The 21633-nt window shown below is 43.0% G+C and overlaps 1 protein-coding gene across 2 annotated transcripts in view; it reads right to left on the reverse strand.

Moving 5' to 3' along the window:
* KSR1 (kinase suppressor of ras 1) overlaps positions 1 to 21633 on the reverse strand; it is a 63790-nt gene that overhangs the window by 4191 nt on the left and 37966 nt on the right. The window contains exons 3-19 of one of the 2 annotated variants that reach the window (XM_068656442.1): positions 17329 to 17476; positions 14898 to 15369; positions 13472 to 13476; positions 11608 to 11668; positions 10783 to 10866; positions 10188 to 10249; positions 9977 to 10083; positions 9505 to 9673; positions 8220 to 8261; positions 7229 to 7283; positions 6910 to 6955; positions 5981 to 6360; positions 5053 to 5149; positions 4128 to 4261; positions 3566 to 3697; positions 3139 to 3274; positions 2648 to 2781 (exon numbers count right to left, since the gene is read on the reverse strand). In XM_068656442.1, coding sequence (XP_068512543.1) covers positions 2648 to 2781; positions 3139 to 3274; positions 3566 to 3697; positions 4128 to 4261; positions 5053 to 5149; positions 5981 to 6360; positions 6910 to 6955; positions 7229 to 7283; positions 8220 to 8261; positions 9505 to 9673; positions 9977 to 10083; positions 10188 to 10249; positions 10783 to 10866; positions 11608 to 11668; positions 13472 to 13476; positions 14898 to 15369; positions 17329 to 17476 — 2264 coding nt within the window. The remainder of the gene's footprint in view (positions 1 to 2647; positions 2782 to 3138; positions 3275 to 3565; positions 3698 to 4127; positions 4262 to 5052; positions 5150 to 5980; positions 6361 to 6909; positions 6956 to 7228; positions 7284 to 8219; positions 8262 to 9504; positions 9674 to 9976; positions 10084 to 10187; positions 10250 to 10782; positions 10867 to 11607; positions 11669 to 13471; positions 13477 to 14897; positions 15370 to 17328; positions 17477 to 21633) is intronic. The other variant, XM_068656443.1, reaches the window with a different exon arrangement.

The following is a 21633-nucleotide window of genomic DNA, read 5'->3' on the forward strand; positions in this document are numbered from 1 at the left end:
AATGCAGCCTTCTGCCTCACGAGGCCTGGGGGACCTGCGCATCCCGCCTGTGTCAGCAAACCCCCGGCCTGCTGGGCAGGGTGCCCGGCCCTCCGCTGCGTGCACCTGGTTAGCCAGAGAGCAGATCACTAAGCCCTCTCCAGGAGGGAGCTACAGCCCGATGAAATGCTTCAGAAGTGAGAGATGGCCACGTTGTTAGACAGTAACTTCTTGCAGACAGTTGTTGTTATTCAAGCTAACAGCCCACACCAAGCAGAAAAAGGCAGAAAAGGAGAATTCGGATAAAGTGTTGATTATGTCCATGGGTTAATTTCGTGGTTTTGTTTTCGCTTTTTTAAATGGAAGGTGATTGTCCGAGTTGCTGGTTAGGATGCAACAGATGGAAGCATGCAAGGTGGAACCCATTATTGCACCAGTAGCTACAACCTACAGAGAAATATGGGAGGGAAGGGAAAAAGACACCATGAGAGTTAGTCTTCAGTTATTTAAAGCAAGCCCTTGTGAACTATTATAAAGCTTACATCAGAACAAAGCGTGGGGTTAGTGCAATATTTCTCAGCAGATCTGTTGGAGGAGATGTGAACGTGTCTGTACTGGGTTTGAATCTGATCTCTGCCTGACGTGGCTGTGGAGAGCCTGCCAAGTGTGACCTGAATGTGATGTACTTTGCAGGGACTAAAAAGCAACTGAGCTGCCTGCATTTTCATTTCACTGAGCACTACTTCAGCTGTCAGTGTTGATACGTAATGCTGACACTTAAAGTAATTCTCCCCTGTTACATGCTTTGAGCAGAAGAAGTATTAATACATGCAAATGTACAGGAACCAGTTGCAGTCGGAGGGGGAGGGTCTGCGAAAATAATTAGGGAAGCTGCTCTGCAAGGCACAGTTCCACAAGCTGTTCATGAAGAACTCCCTATGGAAACACTAATCCAAAATAATCACTTGGCAAATTACTCTGGAAATGAGCACTCTCATGAACTGACTGCCCAAATGGGAAGCATTACTTCAAGTTAATTTCCAATGTGCTGGTAGAGGACAATGCGGGGCTGTGTGACTGCCTGCATGGGAATGTGCAGACAGCTTGGGCTCTGGCTGCTTGGCCCTGTCTGGTTAGGTAGGGGAAAAGATGCCAAACAGCCAGAGTTAATGATCCAGCCTAAGTGGATCTGATAGTATGGAGAAATAAGGGCATGAAAGAGGTGCCACACAGAGCCATCGTGGTGGAGGGCACTGTGTTTCTGTGGAAAGGGAAAAAAAATAACAAAGGACACTGCGGTATCATGCAAATCTCCTGGCAAAGAAACGGTTATAACACCATTTGAACACCATGATCCTCCTTTGAGACAGAGGAGAATTAAAGAAATAAAAACATTTCTTTAAAAAAAAAAAAAGAGAAACTGTCACAGCTGCGGCAGGATGATTGCAGGGAAGGGGCAGCAGAGCTGAAAAGCGCCCACCTGAGGTGGCCGGCACAGAGCTGGCCACCACAAGCTGTGCCTGGAAGTAGTTTGGCAAGCGCCTGGGTTTTGAGGAATGAGCGCTCCTAGGGGAGGCACGAGGCTGTGGCTCCATTTCTGCCAACTGGAGTTTGCAGACCCTGCTGCGTGCCCAAAGCGAGGCTGTACAGCACTGGAGATTAGGCAATGGTGTCTGAGGTGGGAATTTCAGTCTCTGGGCTCCAGAAGTTGTATCTGGTTTGCTTCCACTAGCAGAGGTGGAGCTGGGATCCGTTTTGGTCTGACTGACAGGTTATTTGTGATGAGACTGAAAGTTTTAGGCCCTATGGCTTTACGCCCATCTATTCTGAACTGAAATGAGTTTTAAATTCTGGTCTCATCTGTCATGACAGATGTCACTGGATGTTCGATCAGATATTTTGGAGGAATCTCTCCCAATTTTGACAGTTTACAGACGCTTGATCTTATAACACTTTTCCCCAATTGCAACATCGATCCTGACTTTGAAAGTATCATGATCTGACAAGGATTTATCTGCCATCTCTTGACTTATCTTTCCTTGGTCCAAATCTTGACATGAATCCAATTTGGAGATTCAGTCCAAACACAACTTGTTCCTTGCTGTCAGTTCACTGCATGTGCCAGGCAATTTAGGGATGCTCAGGATGATTAGCACCCAGTTTGGTTTTTCTCCAGAAATCAATTACACTGATGCTGTAATTACCAATGCTGCCTTTCATCTGCCTGTGTGAACTGGGGAGTCTCTCATAAAGGGGGAGGGCAAATGGGGGGAAGTCTGTTTTTTTTTTCCTACGTGTCCCTTTAGGAGGGTTACAAGGTGGTTACCTTTCTCAGTCAGTACCAGCCGTTATAGAGCAAATTCTAATCACTTTTTGGTCAGTGTGGGCCCTTTCCAATAATGTTGGTTGACATTTTCTGAAACCACACAAAGCCGGATGAATGATCTACAGGAGGAGGGAGGTGAATATGTTGAAGTAGGAAATTATCTGTCTGAAGTTCATGCAAATTGCATTGCATAATACCCCAGTAACTAGAAAAGCAGAACAGCGCACAGTTACTCTGCTACTGAAGGGCTGACAGACCCCAGGAAGGCAAAATAAAGCACAGGAATTACCAGTTAGCAGTTTCTGAGCAGCACAAGTATTCTCAACAACAGCAGATACTCACTCAGCAGACTTCCAGAAATGCCCTGGATGGGAGAGACGACGATTCAATTTTGGCAGTTTTTCAAGCATATCCATGAGGACAGTGAAGCTGGGTCTCTCACTGAGATCAAATGACCAGCATGCTGAGAGAATTTCCTGCAAAGGACATTTCAGGCTCATTATCTCCACTTAGTTCTCATGTCAACTGTTCAGACCAAGCAACTGACTGAGCAGTGCGATTTGTGGGAGCCCAGCTACAGCTGCTTTTTAACAGACGTTTTGGACATTCTAATAATCAAACAGTATCCTGTGTACCAGCAGATGCCCACTTCTGTATGATGATAATGGGAAGAGACTTGGAATCTAACCTGTCTCATTCTAATCTGTTCTCTCTCCTGCCCTTTATCTTTAGAGTTATAATAAGAGTAAAATAAATCCCTTTAAGCAGCTCCCTCTTTTCCAGCATCCCAGTGAACAGCTATTTGGAAGGACTCCTGCACCTGATGTACTTACATTCACTTCTTTCCCCAAACTAACAGTTGCAAGGACTTGTTTCACTCCTTCACCACTTCCAATCTGCCAGATGAGTGCCTCTGCAGGCTGGTTCTTGAAGGGCCATTCTCTTGCTTGGAGCTCATACCACACAGTCCTGCAACATCAACAGACGAATCAAGGCTTTGCCCACTCTTAAAGAGAAAGATGCAAAACCCTGACACAGTCCCAATTTCTTCAGATAAGCCGTGGAAGGTGCATAAAGCTGTGCAGCAAATCCCTCCCAGCCTACCCACCTCCCTGTCAAACTGTCCTGCCCACATCTTTTGTAGTGGGCATCCTAGCTAAAATCCTCAGTCCGAGAGAAGAGGATCACTGGCAGGGCTCAGGTCTGTACCATGTCTCATTTGGCAAGCTTCCATGGTACTCTTAGGTGTTCCTCTCTTACCCAAAGGCATAGATATCTGCAGCTTTGGAGAAAGGTAGCTTGTCTTCATCTTTGCCAGGGGCCATCTCACGAACAATTTCAGGGGCCAGGTAGCACAACCAGTCATGAGGCAGCTTCAATTCATTCTCCCTCCTGAGTTCAGAAGAAAGAAACCATACTGAAACACTATCATGTAAAGCCAGAAGCAGCACATGGCTCATATTTATGCTTTGCCTAATGCCTTTATTTACTGGAATGTTTTGTTTTGGCTAACATTTTCTATTTTTCTAGCCATATTAAAAAAAAACAACATGCAAGTGTTGGCCTGACTGTACAGCTCATTCTTGGGCTTGAAGTTATTTTTGTTCTGAGCCTTAGTTTATACATAACTTTCTAGCTGTGTGCTCCTGGGTGTGTAGAAAGGACTCTGCTTTCAAAAAAAGAATGCATATTCCAAAACGTTCTTAAGTACTAAAGCAATCACCACTCCTCACCTGTGCTGTGTAATGCATCAAAAAGTTTGCTTATTTAATCATTATTTATGACTCTAGAAGTGGACCAAAGCATTGAAACCTCCACCTACCTTCCTTCCTGAACCACACCTGAAATCCCAAATAATCCGAAGTCAGTGATCACAACTTTTCCATTATCATAGAAAACATTCTTGGATTTCAGATCCTTATGTACAATCCCCTTGGCGTGAAGATAGCCCATGCCCTAGGAAAAAGTTTATATTCAGAGATGTCTTTTTTTTTTTTCTTGTTTACAAGCCTCTAACTGGGCATGCTTTGCTTTGTAACACACATTTACTCCAGAATAAATAATGAATTTTAAGTGAGGACACAGCAACTGTCTGGCTTATGCAGGAAGGGTACAGGGAAAGTCTGCAAGTAGATTTTAGCTCAGTGCTCAGCCTCTGAAATGCTTTTCATCCTCTACATAGTAGGGCTGCTGGAAAGGTACTCTTACTTGAAGAGCATTACGTGCCCGTGGACTTGCAATTCTGGAGTCTGTATGCGTAAGAACAATGAGCTACTGACACAAGCTTGCTGACGAAAATCACAGGATACTTCTGCCAGGAAGAAAACCAGCAGAAATGCTGCTCAGTTCAGCAGAAACACTGCAACGGCTTTAGAAATGTTACCTCGGTTGAGCAATACCGTAAAGCAAGTACTGGAAAACTGTGCAAGTCTGGGGGAACACATCTACCTCAGAATGCATTAACTTAGGAAATGTGTCATGCATTTCTTCATGGTTCCCCTTACCAAAATTCTCCCTCCCCAGCCCCTTACTAGCAAGCAAAAAGTCTATTTCTATTCTTTCAGGTACTTAACTTACTGCCCACTTCTCTTTATCCAATTTCATGTTTTTCCTGCTGCAACACCCTGTGGCAAGTTACAGGTGTGGCTACTGAGAGCTACTGAACCACCCCCGCTGTGCGCTCTCAAGGCTCTTGCTGAGGCACTGCTCACAAAGCAGATGTCTGTTAGCAGGATGTATGCTCTTACCTTAATGATCTCCTGTGCTATCTGCCTGGTTTTATTAATATCCAGGGATATCTTGGGGTCCCTTACAAACGAATGAAGCGTCCTTCCTTTGCAGAAGCTACAGAAAAGAGGAACAGTGCCTTTAAAACATTGGAGGCAAACAAAAATCAACACTGGATGCTCAACTGGTTTTCTTATGTTGACAGAATCCCACTCCTACTCGAACTGCTGGGAAATGCCATTTCAAAGAATTTTAAGGGTCCAATTGATTCACAGCTGTACGGGTGTACACATGTACAGGTGAGCCACTGTTAAAGCACATCCAAGCATATACGACAAATGCTTATGTGTTTCTTCAGAAGCCCAGTTCTTGCTATTCTGACAGCTGAAGTCCAGTTTTCAAAACCTGAGCACTGGCTTCTGCTGAGGCTACTGCTCACTTAAGCAGGAAACTTCCTTTGGAATTGACAACAAGAAATGATTAAGTACCACCTTGCCAAGCTACGAGAGTGGCATGCTGCTGGACTGACTTAAATTCAGCCTTCATATGAACATCCCCAAAAGCTGTTACCTAGGGGCTAAATAGTCCTAATAGCAACAAAATACTGAAGACAGAAGAGGAGAGAAAAATAGTAATGCTCTTGCCTAATCAGCAAGTGTCTCTAAAAGGAACAGAAAGGATCAGATAACTGCTGTATTATCAACCTCAAGTATTGTTTTATTGCCATTGTGCTGAACTGGATGCATCTGGAAGTAGATGACAGAGGAACAGCTTGTTCCAGATTTTTTATATATAATTATTTTAAACTGTAATACATTCATATAATATCACAAATACTTTATTTATTACACAAATATATAGTTATGTAATTATAGAAATTTATTCGGTATTATTACTATTGGCATTAAATATGTATAGTAATACTGAGATAAGGCGCTATATCCTCACCTGGTGATGATTGCTAAATGAGGAGGGTTCATGCATGCTCCCATGAAAAGCACCACATTCTCATGCCGGGTCTGTCTGTAGTTCATCACCTCCTTTTTAAAGAGCTTGAGATGATCCTGATTGTTCCCATCTATCTCCAACAGCCTGATGGCTACTTCTCCATGCCATTTCCCCTTGTGAACCTTCCCCCATCGCCCTTGGCCGATAGGATCCCCTAGTTCAATCTGTTCAAAGGGAATGTCCCATTCTTGCAGGTAGACGCTGGTCTGGCTAGGTTTGCGATAAATCATCCCTTGCAAGCGTGGCCGCCTGTTTGGCAGATCTTCCACCTCATCCTCATCATCTTCAGGTTCTGATTTATTACTCTCTGGTTCTTCCACCTGTTTATAAAAAGAGAAAAGAAACCTGTGCTGAGAGTTCCACCTGAATACCTCTATTAGTTTACCCACCCCCAAATAAACCCATTTCAGTGTCCATACTGCCAGTGGAACATGTGCTTAGGCACTAAAGAAATCACACAATCTTACGGACTGTGCTTGCAGGATTTACCATGAGCTAACCTGAACACCGGAAGCACCTACACGTGCAGCACTTCCAGATTTGAGGTCTGCAGGGTACGCAGACCTCGTAACTCCAGCAGGAGGCCTGCAGCTCTTGTAACGTAAAAGCAGCTGCACCAAATTGAGCGAGCCAGACATTTGAAAAATGTCATCTTAGCTCAACTAGAAAAAAGTTGTTTTTTATTACAAGTACTTCATTGTTTCAGCCTCGCTACAGAAATCATGAGTTTTCAGTTGAGATCTTTGCAGTACAGTGGAACTGAGGTAAGGCCCAGCTAGTCTACACCCACAGTTCCACAGCCACAAATTTTATGTTGTACTTCAACGTGCCACCTCTGATTGTACACAAGGGCAAACCAGAAAACCTACCTCTGCTTCACATTCAACTCCATCTGCGTCTGGCTGTTCCTCAGCTCTAGCAAGAGAAGACAGAGTTACAATGACAGTAATGTTTACATGTCCACCTGAGTTGGAAAAGTAGGCTGCTACATATGCCATTAGTGGAGTAAGTAGTGAGAAGTAGCAAATAGAAAACAGATCTTGATAGCACTACAGTAGGTCAAAGGAAAATAGAATTACTGTTCCACTTAACAGGGAAGAACTTTCTAAGCTTACTGTGGCAAGTAATAAGATCTGAAGATTATCAGGTAAACGCTACAGAAGTAAAAAAATTAGAAACAATACTTACTTAGTGTCTGCAGCTGTTTCTGAAGGCTGTGCTACTTGTGCAGGACTGGGAATTTCTGGGAAAACAAAAAAATGATACATATTTTACATGATCTCTTATTAATCTGAAATTTTAACATTACAGTAACAGGTATTTGCTTCTTATTTAGGAATTAGAAAATAAATTCAACCCCTGACCATAGGATTTTATACATCTACTTATTAAAAAACATCCTAATCTTTCCTGTACTTACATAGCTGTGTATTACCAGCTCCAGTCTCCTTCACATTCACTTACCTATTTGTAACACCTTGCAAGGCCAGTCCTTGACTGTGAACTGTTCACACCCCTTTAAAAGGCCCTAGACACTCCGAAATACTTTAATCCTCACAGAACTGGGGCATTTGGATCCATCTTTTCCTGCAGGTCTGCATTCCAGCTGCACCCAGTACAACCAGTGTCACCAATGCACAGGAAACTCAACTTGGGTTGCAAATCCTTCACAAACGTGGAGTGTTCCTGGCATCCTACATTACCAATTCTCACTCTGGAAACAAACAAGCTGTTTCTAAGGGCTCATGAACTAAGTGACTAAGAGAAGAGTTTGCATGTATAAATCCAAATATGAATTGTTGCGTGATTCTTAAATCCCACAGGCAAGAAAATCAGTTCATAAAAGTGAACTCAAACACTCTTGAACTTTGGACCTATTTATACTAAGCATATAACCCTAAAAGTTATCCTTTATGGAAGAAAAAACACAGCTGTGTATAGAATCCCATAGTAGAAATCTGTTGTTTTACAACTGAATATTAGCAGTTGTATCTTCGTACCTAAATACAAGGACAGAGTGGCCTGAATTATATATTGAGATACATTTCCGTTGTATTGCACACTTTTTTTTTTCCCCCTAAAAGCAGAATTAACATTCTTGAGCAGCAGGCAGAATTTTACCAAAAATTTACTTTTTGGCAGCAGAAGCTGGTTAGTAGAATTAAAACAATCAACTCACCTGGGAAGATAAATTGTTGTCTATGCTGAATGTAGTAGGCAGCTTTTTTTAATAAAAGGACAGCAAAAAAAAATTATGAGGAAGGAAAAAACAAAACAAAACAAGTTAGAGGATCATCAGCACGTGTCCCGTATGCATTCAATGAATTAGTCCCAAGTCATTGTTTAACAGATTAGTAGATTATCAGTCAGCCTGCTTGAGGGGGGTGAATTTTAGCACATGCATCTCTCAAAGACTAAGACAGATGATACCTATCAAATAAAAGCTATGTTACCAATAAGCTAACAGTCTGGTGGGAAAACAATACATTCAGACTTGAAGTGGCAGAAGCAAACTTTGAGAACCTACGGATGCTTAAAGGCAGGCCTGGATAAAAGCTGGTGCTTCAATCCTTTCTTATTTCTTCAGCTTCAGCTTTTCCAAGACGCGTGCAAAGAGGCGAAGCTCTGAGCCATTTGCAAGCATTTATTTTTTTAATCTCAATGAATTTGAATTATATGTCCTAACAAAAGTAGTTGCAGTAGAATTCTTGATCTAAACTGGCACTGCTTCTGCTCCTTACAAGTAGGCAAGATCAGATCAAAAGTTTGATGCACAATGCAGCAGTATTAAAGGCTAGATGCAGCAGCTACTGAGCAGCATGTGACTTCATTTCCAGATAGAAGGAATTAGGTTTGTTCTCACTATGTAAGTCTTGCCTCTATCAGCTTTGGTAAAGACTGCACATTTGTGTCCTTAATCTGTAAAGTATGTGGAGTAAATTACTTTCACCATACACATCTGTCGGATGTTCTAAAAATGAATGTTGGTTGTTGGTTATCTTTTGGAAGATAGTTATCAAAGTAATTCATCCCAGCTCTCATTTTAATGTTTTGTTCTAGCAATCAGCTTACTTATTTGGTCACCAGAGGTTTTAAATCATAAAGCAGGCAGCATGCATTTTACAATACAATAAGAAAAGGGAAGAAAAAAGAGTATCACTTTTTTTTTTTTAGTACTCTTCAGAGAAAAGAAAAGCAGAAAGACCATATCATGTAAGAAAAGTACTGGTACGCTTCAATAATTTGTCTCCTGCAAAGGTATCTTGTTGATACAACTTTAAAACTTCTAAAAGCAGATCATTTCCTTTTATCACGTATCAGAACAAACTTTCAAACTTTGCATAAGACACAACTATATATTCAGAAACCTGAAACTACTTAAAAAGTCGTGGTTAGCCTCTGCTTGCATAGATGCCTTTTTCATCTCCGCAGTGTTTTTTTTCTCCTGGAAGAGATGGGCTTACCTGGGAAGTTAAATCGTCCATCCCTCTGGCCCATGGGAGATGGGTTTGGGGGAGGTGTTGCACTAGGAGGATTGGAAGACTGGAAAGGTGCTGGAGAAGATGGTGTGGAAGAAGTTGTAGAAGAGGGATTACTGCTGGAGTCCAGATGATTTATTGCTGGTGGATGCTCCTGGAAAGCAAGAAAAATTGCTACTGAGAAAATAACAAAAATACACATTTCCCCTCAATGTTTACTGAACAACGGAGAGAAGAAAGCTGTTCCTAGCCTCAATCATGGCATAGTTTCTTTAAGTGAGTAGGGGGCTGGAGCTGTGCACATCCAATGTTTTACAAGCTGGAAACGTCACATCCCAAGGTCTCTTTGCATTGAGGTGCTATTCTTGCTCCAACCAGCAAGGTACTACTGTGACCTCTCCTTACTGTAGCTCCCCCGTGACTTACAGACAGAAGACTCACTTCTGTCACCACATACCTTTTTAGTTAGTGCTTTGGGAAGAGTTCCGAACTGCGGTTCTGTTGGTCTGTCTACTGGATTATTGATATCAGAAGGGACAGACTCTGTTCTCCTTATTTTGGTTACTGAAATCAGATTGGAGAAGGGAAGGAAGAAAACCTTTAATTCAGACTTGCTCTCACAATACCATCGGTTACACTGAAGTGCTAAGAATCTGTAGAAAACTTACTGGGGAGGAAGGATATTCTGCAAGCAGGTGCCTCTTTAGTACATTTGTTGTGACATTTTAATCTAAAAGAGAAACATTAAATGTTAAACAGCAACTTTTCTTTCCCCAAAAGAGGAAGCCAACCTTAATTTGTACTACTTATGCTAATCTCAAAGAGAGTTCTGGAAAGCTCTGGGCCCCAGAGCAGGCCCATACATTTATATGAAGAATCCTGTTATGTACACCATTAGGCTAATGAAAGGTAGGTAGACATCTTAGTATCTCGTTTATTTCTAATATCATTATCTTCACTGACTCCTGTCCTACGACAAGGATCTGCTAAAATTTCAACATTCTGGACTTTCAGAATATGACAGAGAAAACCAAGGCCTTGCTGTTATTTAGGCATCCAGTTCCCACTACAAGATCTGCCCATTATCAGGTACGAATCCTGTGGCAGGGAACTAAATTTGGTTCCTCCACGTCAGGTTCCTGACCTAAGCATGTCATGCAAAGCATCCCATTGCCAGTTTGACTGAAATAAAAAGCGATGCCACAGTTAGTAGTGCATATCTTGAGATACTTGTTACGTTAAAGATCATCTCTGTGTGCTTACCTGCAGTACTTGCACTTCACCCCAAACATCATGCTTTTCTGACAGACTTGGCAAATCTGAGATAACCAAGACTTTGTAGAGAACCTAAGCAGAGAGAAGAGGGGAAAAATTAAGTTAACTACTATCTAAAGGAACCTATGCTTGTTGGTAGTTATGGACAAGCCACGCTCCTTTTGCCTCTTATGAAAGGGGCAAGTGGTGTTATGTAAAAGACTTCTTGATTTTTCTGATCAAAAGCAACTGAAAGAAGGCTGGCATCAATTCTGCTGAACTGTTGCTAGCCCTTTATTCTTGAAACAGGGCTGAGAGGTGCTCAGGGGTGTCCCTGACTGTGGAAATAGGGTGAACGTGAACACACGTATCAGAAGGTCCTCAAAATTGCAGCTCAGCAAGACAAGGCAGATTGCAGTTCTGAAGCCCCATAAAAAGACACCCATGTGACAGAATATCACCTCCTTCCATAAAAGCAGCTCAAACTGTGAGCTTTGCTGTGTGAAACAAGCAGGTGCCCAGAGGGGGCAGCCAGCACATCCCACGTGTAGGTCCAGCCCACAGGCGCCGACCCCTTTCAGGTCGGTGCTACACTAGTCACTGTGGAACCGCAAGTCAATTGGCTTTGTAAAAAAGATTTCAGGGGCTGGACACATCAGAGACATTAAAAACAGATGGATCTGAAATACAGAGTTACGTCTGAACTTGAGAAATGAGGTGCCCAACCCAACTTCAAGCCCATCTAATAACAGTCCTCCCTTCTACAAACATAAGTAGGAAGCTGGCCTGGGCTGACCCCTTCTCTCTGTGGCTTCCACAGCGTGCATCACTTACCTGTGTGTTACAGCTAAGCCAAAATCTCTTCGTACTGTTTGAGGGGATCCTTGGGAGAGTTCTGATGGAGAACAAAAGGATATTTTAGGGACGTATTAGTCACCAGCATGCCTACAAGTCTGGATGTAAACACTCATAGATAAGAACTAGTAGCCAGGACTCCAGTAGGAGTACAGCTGAGATTGGTTTGCACCTGTGGTAAAACGACCAGCTACTACTCTTATTTCATTGCACATGGAGGCAGTTTAAGGTAAGATTTGGTGGTGGAATCATAATTCTTCCTTCCTTTTGTTAAATCATTATGTTTTATATTTAGGGATTACAAAAGTTCATCTGATTAGGTCTAGGCCATTCTCAAAACAAAGTGGACATTAGCTTACTTTTAATTAGTTTACCACAAATACTATCACCTGCTTTTCATACGGTGTCAGAGTATTCTTTTACACTGAAAATTATTATTACCATTTTTAGACAGAGCCAGTGTGACCCAGAAGAATAAAATGATTTAGGTTGGATCACTTAGCTAGCCAGTAAACGCAGAAAAGGAGACCTAGACTCCAAAATCCCAGTCCAGTTCTCCAGTGGTTATACCACAAAACTTTGTAAGACCTCTCAAATATTAAGACTCTGGCGTATTTCCTGAATTAACTCTATAGCCATGTTACAAATCTGGAGAAAACTCAATCTGCAGGCAGCAACACAGCTTCAAGACTGGACACTGTCAAGGCTTACAAAAAGACACTTTCTCTGTTTGGCCCTAGATGGCACCAAATTCTCTTTTATGATCACTCCAGTGAACGTTTTAAGGCATCTGTGGTCTTCTGCATCTTAAGAAAAGTCTGGCATCACTAGCTGTTTTTTCAAGGAATATTGCTGAGCTAGTGTGAACATCCAAACCACAATTAACTAATCGTGCATTAATCATCACATCAGTTAAGATGTCTAAACCCTTACTTAAGAGTTCTAAGGAATGTAACAAAGTTTGGAATTTAATGGGACTTAAAAGAGCCTACAGGGTAATTTTTAAAACAGACAATATGACTATGTGGACAGAAGCACCAGAAGTCCTAATTTCTGTTTGAATTATTTCTTATGCCCTTTTTTTTATTTATTGCATAAATTCCATCAGTCTCCACAGAGAAATGCTCAGACGTCTGCTTACATCTCCATTTTAGAATTTTCTCTTTATACTTTTTCATTTCTCAAAGTAATTCCTGGGATTTTTGTTTTAAAGGCCATTAGATAAATGCACGCTGTCTCATCAGGATCAGCAAATGAGATGCATGCAGTCTCATCAGGAGAGATAAAACACCAAATGGCACTGATACATTACTGGATAAAAGCACAAGTCCTAGTCCTGTAAACCCTTAAATATGTGAATAGACTCATCAACATCAGAGGAAGTATTCTGCGTTTAGCAACTTGTTGGAGAGTTTCTCAAAAAGTTGCATGCAAGTGTCTAATTTCAATACAGAGGCACTTGGCAGTGAATATCCAAAGACACTATCTAAAGACAAATGGTTAGATGTGAAGTTATTTCTAGTACCAAGGGACACCAGTATCTGTTCTGAGGTCACAGACAACCAATTACACACAAACCCCTTGCTTTAACCCTCTAAACATCAGTATTCCCCTTCCTTGCTTTTGTTATCTGAAGAAGTACCAGTTACAAAGACCCTGTAAGCATCCTGCAGTTCTTCATCTGGCCAAGCTCCTGTTAAAGTTAACAGAAACTCAGGGATACAAGGCCCTCGTGAGGACCTCCAAAGGCTGCACAGAGATGATCACACTGCAGGTAGTTGGCAAGGACAGGTTCTTCTCTCCCAGTCAATGAAATGAAGACAACCCTGTAAAAATCTCTTACCGAACCTAGAGAACAGAAAAGAAATTTGTTTAAGACATCTATATTCACGTGACAGGATACACACTTTGCTAGAGAAGAAACACTTTCCTGCAGCCTTTGACATTGGATTTACGAACAACTCTGGTTTTGCACAATTTCTTGAAGTCACTCCATAGCCAATATTTGCCTGCCTACAAATCCTAGGCTTTGCTAGGCAGAGCCCCAGCTGCAGCCCGGGAACAGAGCATACAAGCGTGCACCTGAATTTTGGCTTGCAGCTGTGACGTGTGAATGGGACTGTACAACTGAGACAGCTGGAAGGCTCTACAGGGCAGGGTCTGAATGAAGAACGTGCCGGATTTTGCACCTCCTATCATGCTTATCAATAGGACCTGTATCACAGCAGCAACAGGTTCTTACAACTGACTTTCAGTACAAAGCAGTGTGTTGGCCACAGGTCTTTCAGTTCAAGGTCACATTTTTCACCCATTCTTAAATGGAAACCACTTACTTGCTACGTTTAGAGGCCTAGCAATTTGCACATTTTAGTGTACACTTCATATGCACTCAAAATGTGAAAGAACACCGTACTGCTTACTAGGCCCCACATTTACAATGATTTCCTTCGTGTCAGTGAGCCAGCAGTCCAGTACTACAGCATCAAAAGTCCATCCAAAATCTCAGCTCCATTCTGAGCTAGGCTAGTTTCCCTTATCTAAAAACGTATTTTTGGCAAGGAGGTCCTGAGTACAACAGGCTCTCTGAACTCTTCCAGGAGGTCAGTGTTATTTAAGTTATAGTGGTCCACTGCCAGCTAGAGAATTTGGATGCTGACCTAAGCTTCTGCAATGTTTAGAGATAGCCAACGTTTCTGGAAAGCACATTTGTTTCCCGGTTTCAACTATTAGTTAGATTAAATTAGGTAAATACCTTTCATCCCACCTTCCCCCCAACAAAGTGCATCTCAAAGCCTGGATCAGTCCAAAAAATACTAATGTATAGCCTAAGACCATTTGTCTTTTTGTGGAGGTATAGTTGTCATATACACAGATGTTTTGAAGCTCACACTAGCAGCTAACACACATCTTAAGATAAAACATAAAAGAACACTAGCCACCTGAACTGTGAGGAACATTTAAGGTCAAAAAAGAATTACAGGATGTGGAATTAGCTGTTAGATATTTGAGAAAATTTGGTGGGGCTCTTTAATAACAGCAGTCATCCCAACCTCCCCAGCAGGTGAAATTTCAAATAAAGTACAGTCAAAAAGACGGTTTTGTGGTTATCTTAGAATATCCCACTGATACAGATTGTAAGACCACGGTGAAACCGCAGTCAGGTAACTGGACACCAGATCTTTTACACAGCATCACAACTGCAGCCCCGAATGCCCTTTGGGATGAATACAGCCCACCAATGCCTGTGGGGAAGGAAGTATCACACTTACTTTATTGGGGGAACATCATCTATCCTATTTCCCAACTGTGATTCGTGGGACTTGCTCCTCGTGAGGGCTGGAAAGTTAGGTAGCAGCTGAAAAACCTTCCGGCAAGGGGGAGGAGGAGTCCGTGGTGGCTTCAACTTATGCCGCCTCTTCGCTTGAGGAGTGGTTGGGGGAGTGATGGTGATGCTATGAGGAGTCCTTGGTGTTAACCTTCCACTGTGTGCAGGGAAGGCAAAAGGGTCCAGGAGGTTATCTGCATAGATAGAAGGTCCGTGACTGGAGGAGACAGAATCTGAAGATGTGATTGTAGACACTGACACAGACCGTGCCTGCTGGCTATTGCCCTTGGGAAGGTTCAGTGCAGCGTGAGTCCGTGCGGGTGCAGAGGAGCCAGGGGACTCGGTCGTGTTGGTAGCGCTGTGCTCTCGGCGTGCCTCAGGAAGATTCATCAGCACATCATCTTTTAACTCCCCACCTGTGCAGCAAGCACAGTAATGTTAGATTTGGAAAAAAAAAATTAAAAAGCTGGTAAATGTATTTAAACTACAAGCTGCTGTTTCCTCCTGTTTTGCATCTAGCCAAGCAATTCTTTCTCTTAAGATCCATCTAAGACATCAGCTGAAGTTGTCTTTCTGAGAATGGTAGTAACTATCCTTTTTTCCTAACTGTATCTCAGAGCTTAAAGGAGGTCTTATGTTGTAAGATGGGCTGAGTTTTAACAGATCGGGGCGCCACTGAAGAACGTGGGATACGCATACCTGTGTGAAACAGACACCCACATCCCCCTGCAAACCTATTTGGATTTGGTACCAACCTGCTTACACAAATCTGTACATCCAACCTAGCACCCTGACATCTTTCAGATTGGCTTCTGGTAAAGAGAGGAAATAATTTTCTGTTAGATAACAGAACTGCCAAATGACACTGAAAAGCTGTTGGATTGGAATAAAAGGTATTGAGATGTTCCTAACACTCATTTGGCCAACTCTCTCTCTGGCGTGTAACCACTGGCAGACCTTACCTGCCAGCTGGAATACCGAGGTGCTGCTGTTCAGTTACAGGCAGCAGCAGCACTCAGCACAGAATTGGTGTGTTTGTCCTGACTATTAGCTAGAGCTTCACCAGGGACAGACAGCTGGACAAAAAGGAACCACCACAACCTGCCGGATCGCTGGTGGAGCTCAGCACTGCCTTCTGCAATGCTTGTTTTTCAAACACTGCTCAGTGTTTAAAAAAAGATCATATACCTGGGACTAAAACAAAAAAATCCTCTCTCTCAAAACACACTTTTTTTTTTAATGAAAAGAGAGGAACATTAATACAAGTACACTAAAATTTGGGCTAGATGCCATTTCTGTGAGTGGATGCCATGCCTTCTGAACAATGGCTGTTTTTGTCACAGTATGGATGGGAAATATTTGACAATGCAGGATAAGAAAGATTAGAAAAAAGGAAATATGGAACTGAGCTGTTTGTTGGCTTTTCCATTAACTAATCTTTATGATTTGCGAATGGTATGAACTGTCATAATACCAACAGGAAACAGCACCTTTCAGTGACAGATTGATAACTGTTACAAAGAAAGATCTGATGCACACTGGTACCAGTATGCTGTGAGAAACGCTCTCATACCAACCGAATTCACAGTGCTTTGAAAGCAGCCTGGGGCAGGTGACAGGAGAAGACAGTGAAACAGCAATCTGGAAGTGTTGTGTTTGTCTGTTCTTAAATAACTTGGTCAGATCAACTTGCACACTGAACACACATTCCTAATTACACAGTACCCTTCTATACTTAATTTCAATGTAAATCAAGGTTCTTTCTAGCTCTTACATCTGCTACTGGTATTTGGCTAATGATTCTATCAACTCCAGCAGAAAAACAGCAGGAAGCAAGGGTTTTAAAGAGAAGTGAATCAACTGGCAGACTGCAAGCTATGCGGTGATAACGGGCTGTCAGAGGAATGTTCTGCTTTTGCAAAGCATTGAGCTGAAAAATGCTCAGGTTTCTGAGCAACATCACACTAAACAGAATTGCACCTTCTCTCTGAGCTGGCAGTATTTGGGGAGGGGATTACCCACAAGAAATCTGTTTGCAATCATTAGGTCAAGGATACTGAATGATGGAAGACAACTGGAGCATCAAACTCAACTCTGAACACAAAGGGAATAATCATACAGTTTCTATTGAGTTGGAGAGGGTACTTCCACATACCTTTATTTCAATAGCTGAACATGATGTCAAAAACAAATCCCTTCCATAGCTCTAGATGTGTTTGATCACTGCAATTTCTTGCACATCCAAGAACCACAACCTGAAACTGGTTACAGCATATACCCAAAGGTTTCTGCAGATTGTCTTACATAAAAGGAAGCGGGATGTGATCTGGGTTGCTGAGAACCTAATGCCACAGAACAGAAAAGGCAGTCTGTACCTGACTCAGTCACCTTCCTTAAGCAGCTCAGCGCCCCATTGAGTCTGGAGCACTCTTCATCTCTGGCACCACATCTCTTCATTGTTTCTTTCACCTTTGACTCATTCATTTCGAGTAAGGCATCTAAGGTTAGTTCCTCCGGTATTCTCTGCGGGGGGGGAAAAAAATAAAAAATTCAATGCACATTTTTTAATATACATATATAAATAAGACTGTCATTTGGTTTTCTGATGTAGTGCCATTGTCTCACTACTGGGTCTGACCCATGATTTAGTCATTTGGTAGTGAATTTCTCTTAAGGACCTCTGGGTCAGTAACGATCACGCAGCAGCAGCGCTCTAAAGCTGCTCTCTTCTCTCTACACCACAAGAGACCAGGCGTGTGCCTGAGTGTGCTCTGCATCATTAGGATGCTATTGTCTGTCTCCAATATTGAAGTTAGGATTACAGTTGATTGAAATATTCTTTCCTCTCCATGTGGAAAGTTTTCATTCAGTATTTTTGAAAAGCTACCAAATGAAGTTCATTTTTTTCATCAAAAAACAAAGCAGGAAAAAAAAAATGAAAAATTTTCAGAGAAAGGTATTTAGCTTTCTGGTGAGGAAATAAAAAGTGCAAAGTGTGGAAAATGGCATAACAAAACTACAAAGAGATAGTGACCTCTTCCTTGAGTAATTTTTCCTTCACTAAAGGACCAGCCTTACCAATACCTTGCTTAGAACAATATTTGTGAAGAGCTCATTGCGCCCCTTAATATGCTAATGCCCCAAAATAACAAGGTTTAAATCAGGCAGACACAAAAGATGCAGGATGATGGAAAGCATGAAATCATCTGATGTTTCCTTACAAAACTGAGCTGCATTGCCTCTCTCCTTCATCAAATGTTTCCAGTGTAAGTCTGCAGCAATTGTGGTTAATAAACAAAACCAGGATACTCAGTGCAGATACCCAGGAATTTCCCTGAACGTTTTGCCTAAACAAACCTCACTGCTGCCTACTCTCACAATGAGATCACAAATTTCGCAATATTTGGCCTCTTTCCTAAAAGTTTCATTTCAACTCCTGGAGTCATGATACATAATATTTCAACTATTATTTAAACAGGAAACTTAAGTGTATCTGTTTGACAACAAAAAGCTTGACCCACCCACCAACCCTTCAAACACTAAAAAACTACAAATCAAATTTGAATGAGTGTTACTAAATGTCCTTTTAAGATCACATCTTTCCTAATCCAGGCTAAAGATAGAAGTTAGTCTGGTTCCTAAAATTAAGCGATGAATCAAAACTGCTTTCACTGCTTTAATACAGGTAACTGGTCTCAAACACTCCAAAATGCTCAAATCATTGCACTGAGAGCACTTAGCTAATCACACCATATTCTAAAGCGACTAAGATAAAGGTTACCTGCCCTACTTTAGGCATCTCAATGTTAAACATCTTAGGTTTGAACTAACTGCCCTAAAATCCACAACGCAGAGATTCCAGCAGGAAACCAGCACAGGTTTGTTCCCAAAATGCCCCATGCCAACTGGGCTAATGACAACAGCATTAAACCCAGTCTGACTCTTAGTGATTTCCCCAGCACCCTCTGAATTCCAGCCCCCTGCAGGCAGATGAGCAGTGCACAGAGGCATCTTTGTTCAGCTGCATCACAAGGCCAGTTCTGCCATGCAGGGCACCAGCCACACGCTGCTCTGAAAGGGAGAGTTACAGGGGCAGGCAGCCATGGCACGAGCACAGAGGGGAGAAAGCTTTCTGCACCGCCATGGTACCCCTGTGCTCCAAAGCAAAGAAGTTAATGCTTCCACCAAGCATAAGAGAAAGCCAGTGTCTCTTACCAAAAAAAACGCTTTAGCCCCCTTCATGCTTTTACAGAGTCTTTTACAGGGGACTACAGCAATGCCATTCCTGTGTTATCTTGAAACATTTCCTCACTGCCACCACTCCCTGCTAAGAAAACAACCTAGATTACCCAGCCACTGTTTTAAGTAAGAGTGCCGTGCCAGATCCCAGCATAAACTACCAAGTCACGTTACCCAGCATCACTGCACTTCCCCAGCCTTTGCACGGCACAGAAGTAACCAGTAACTTATTACAACTATTACAGGTCAATCAGTAAAGTGAAAGAGACTACAATTTCCCCAGGAAAGCAGAGCACTTCCTTCATAGCCAGTTCCACGTTGAAGCCCAGGCTTCAACAGCCAGCACGAGCAGAGGAGAGCAGGGCCAGGTGGGCTGGCTGGCCCCCGGGGATCCGACTTCCTCAGCACCGCTCTATATGCTTTAAATACATGGAGCCTAGAAAAAAGAAGGAAGTCTCTTCTGCAAGCCTGAGTCCACTCAAGCAGCCGTGATGCAGTCGGGTTTTGTCTGCTCTCCTTCCACAAGGAGGGCAAAGTACAGCAGTTACCTGGGGCCCGTGCTACAGCACCTGTGACAAGAGCCTCACACCCATGCAGTGGGTCCTCAACGGAGTAAGGACTGGCCCATTAGGCCTTCACACTGAAAAAACTGAGTGCTTATTGAAAGTGAACTTCAAGTTGTATCAATGCGAGGAGCTGACTATTTTTAACTCACCCCAAATTAGCTCTCCTGGTTGTGCAAGTATCGACAAGGCTTAACCGGGGAATTCCCATGCCCTGCTGTAAGAGCTATGTGGAATGGCATCTCGGCTTCGCTCCTGCCTTTCCGAGCACAGCACTCCTGCCCAAGGGACGACTCACAAGCACAAAATTGTTGCCACAAGCACTACAGATGCAGGAGGGTGGTGGGCAGGGGTGGCTGCAATATTCACAGAATGGCCGTGGTCCTGCACAGCGGTGTTCAGAGCCTCACAAGCCCTTCTCTCCTTCCCAGAGGAGCACTACCAACATTTACTGGCACAGAGAACTTGCCATTTTTGTCCCACTTCATGGTTAAGCTCCAGGATTGCCCGTTCTTGCAAGGCTGACGGTGTTTAGTGCTTTTCTTTTTTAAAGATCAACCCCCTGCAACAAGGAATCTCCACCTTTCACTTTAGTTTTCAAGCCTTCCTAGTTGTACAGAAAAAAAAATAAAATCAATTTTCAAAAAACCAAAACATTCCAATCTATTGATCTTCTTTGAAGTGTCGGGGCATTTTTTTTCCTTTCCCTTACTCATCTGCAGTACACAGCCACTAGGGAGGGCTTGAACTCGATCACCCCAAGCTGCCTGGTTTCACTTCCTCAGGTCTGTGCCCTGCAGCCCAACGCGTGGCCATGAGCAGCCCTGGCTCCACGCTGCCCACGTTGCTCTGCATCCCAAGCAGTTTCACACAGACACACACACACACCCCAACCAACAGCCCAGCCTGCTGCTGGCTTGTCCCCATCCTGGGCCAGCACGTAAAGCCCAATTTACTCTTTTGCGCGATAGTTTAATTTTGGAAAAACAGACTAGCAAGTTGTAGGAAAGTATAAGTACAGAAAAGGAGATTATAGTTAAACAATCCCGATGACCTTGAGCTGGGAGCTCAGACTTTCTGAACCTGCTGCCAGTCCCCATGACACGCGACAAAAGAAATAAGCCTTTGAAGAGGGGGAGGGAGGGGAAGTAAGAGGCTTTCTTTAAAGAGCCACTCATGTGCTGCACATATACGGTGGCTTAATATAAAACTGGTCAGCCTGGGCCCTGCAAGATTGGCCTTATATAATTTGTCTCTGTGTTAGCCCCCTCAGCCTCCGGGAAAACGATGAGGGTGACTAGTTCAAGACGGATCTTACAACAGAGCCGATCGGTGCTGGTGCTCAGGCTCAGCGGGTGCGCTGGGAGGGCAGTGGGTGCCAGCACCCTCGGTGCAAGGCAAATTCTGGGCACCTGGAGAGCAGTCACTGCCCATCTGCACCACTGAGGACCAACGTGTGTCCAGCAGAGAAATGTGGGTCTCTACCTGCCTCTTCATGGGTGCTGCAGCTTTAAAAAAAAAAAAAATGCAGCTTTACAAAAAACCATGCAGCTTACAGGCTTGCATTAGGGCCAACAGAGGTACCATCTCCCTGGGCACACTCGCCTCGGCTACAGAATGACGTGTCAAGCTGCAAGATGTTCACAGACTACTCTAATAGGGCCAAATTAAAAAAAAAAAAAAAAAAAAAGGCAGGAGACAGAACCTGCTTTCAGTCTTTCTGCACCTAGAAGCATCAACAGCAAAACCTGAAGCCTTCCTCACCACACACCGCCCAGCCCAAACCAGGACATCAGCCCTCTCCACAGCAGGTAAGGGGACTTTTCTACACAGCCTGCCTGCTCACCAGACACACGGACTGTGCGCTTCAGTGTGCAT

Source organism: Anas acuta, chromosome 19 (assembly GCF_963932015.1).
Source record: "Anas acuta chromosome 19, bAnaAcu1.1, whole genome shotgun sequence".
Lineage (NCBI taxonomy): Eukaryota > Metazoa > Chordata > Aves > Anseriformes > Anatidae > Anas > Anas acuta.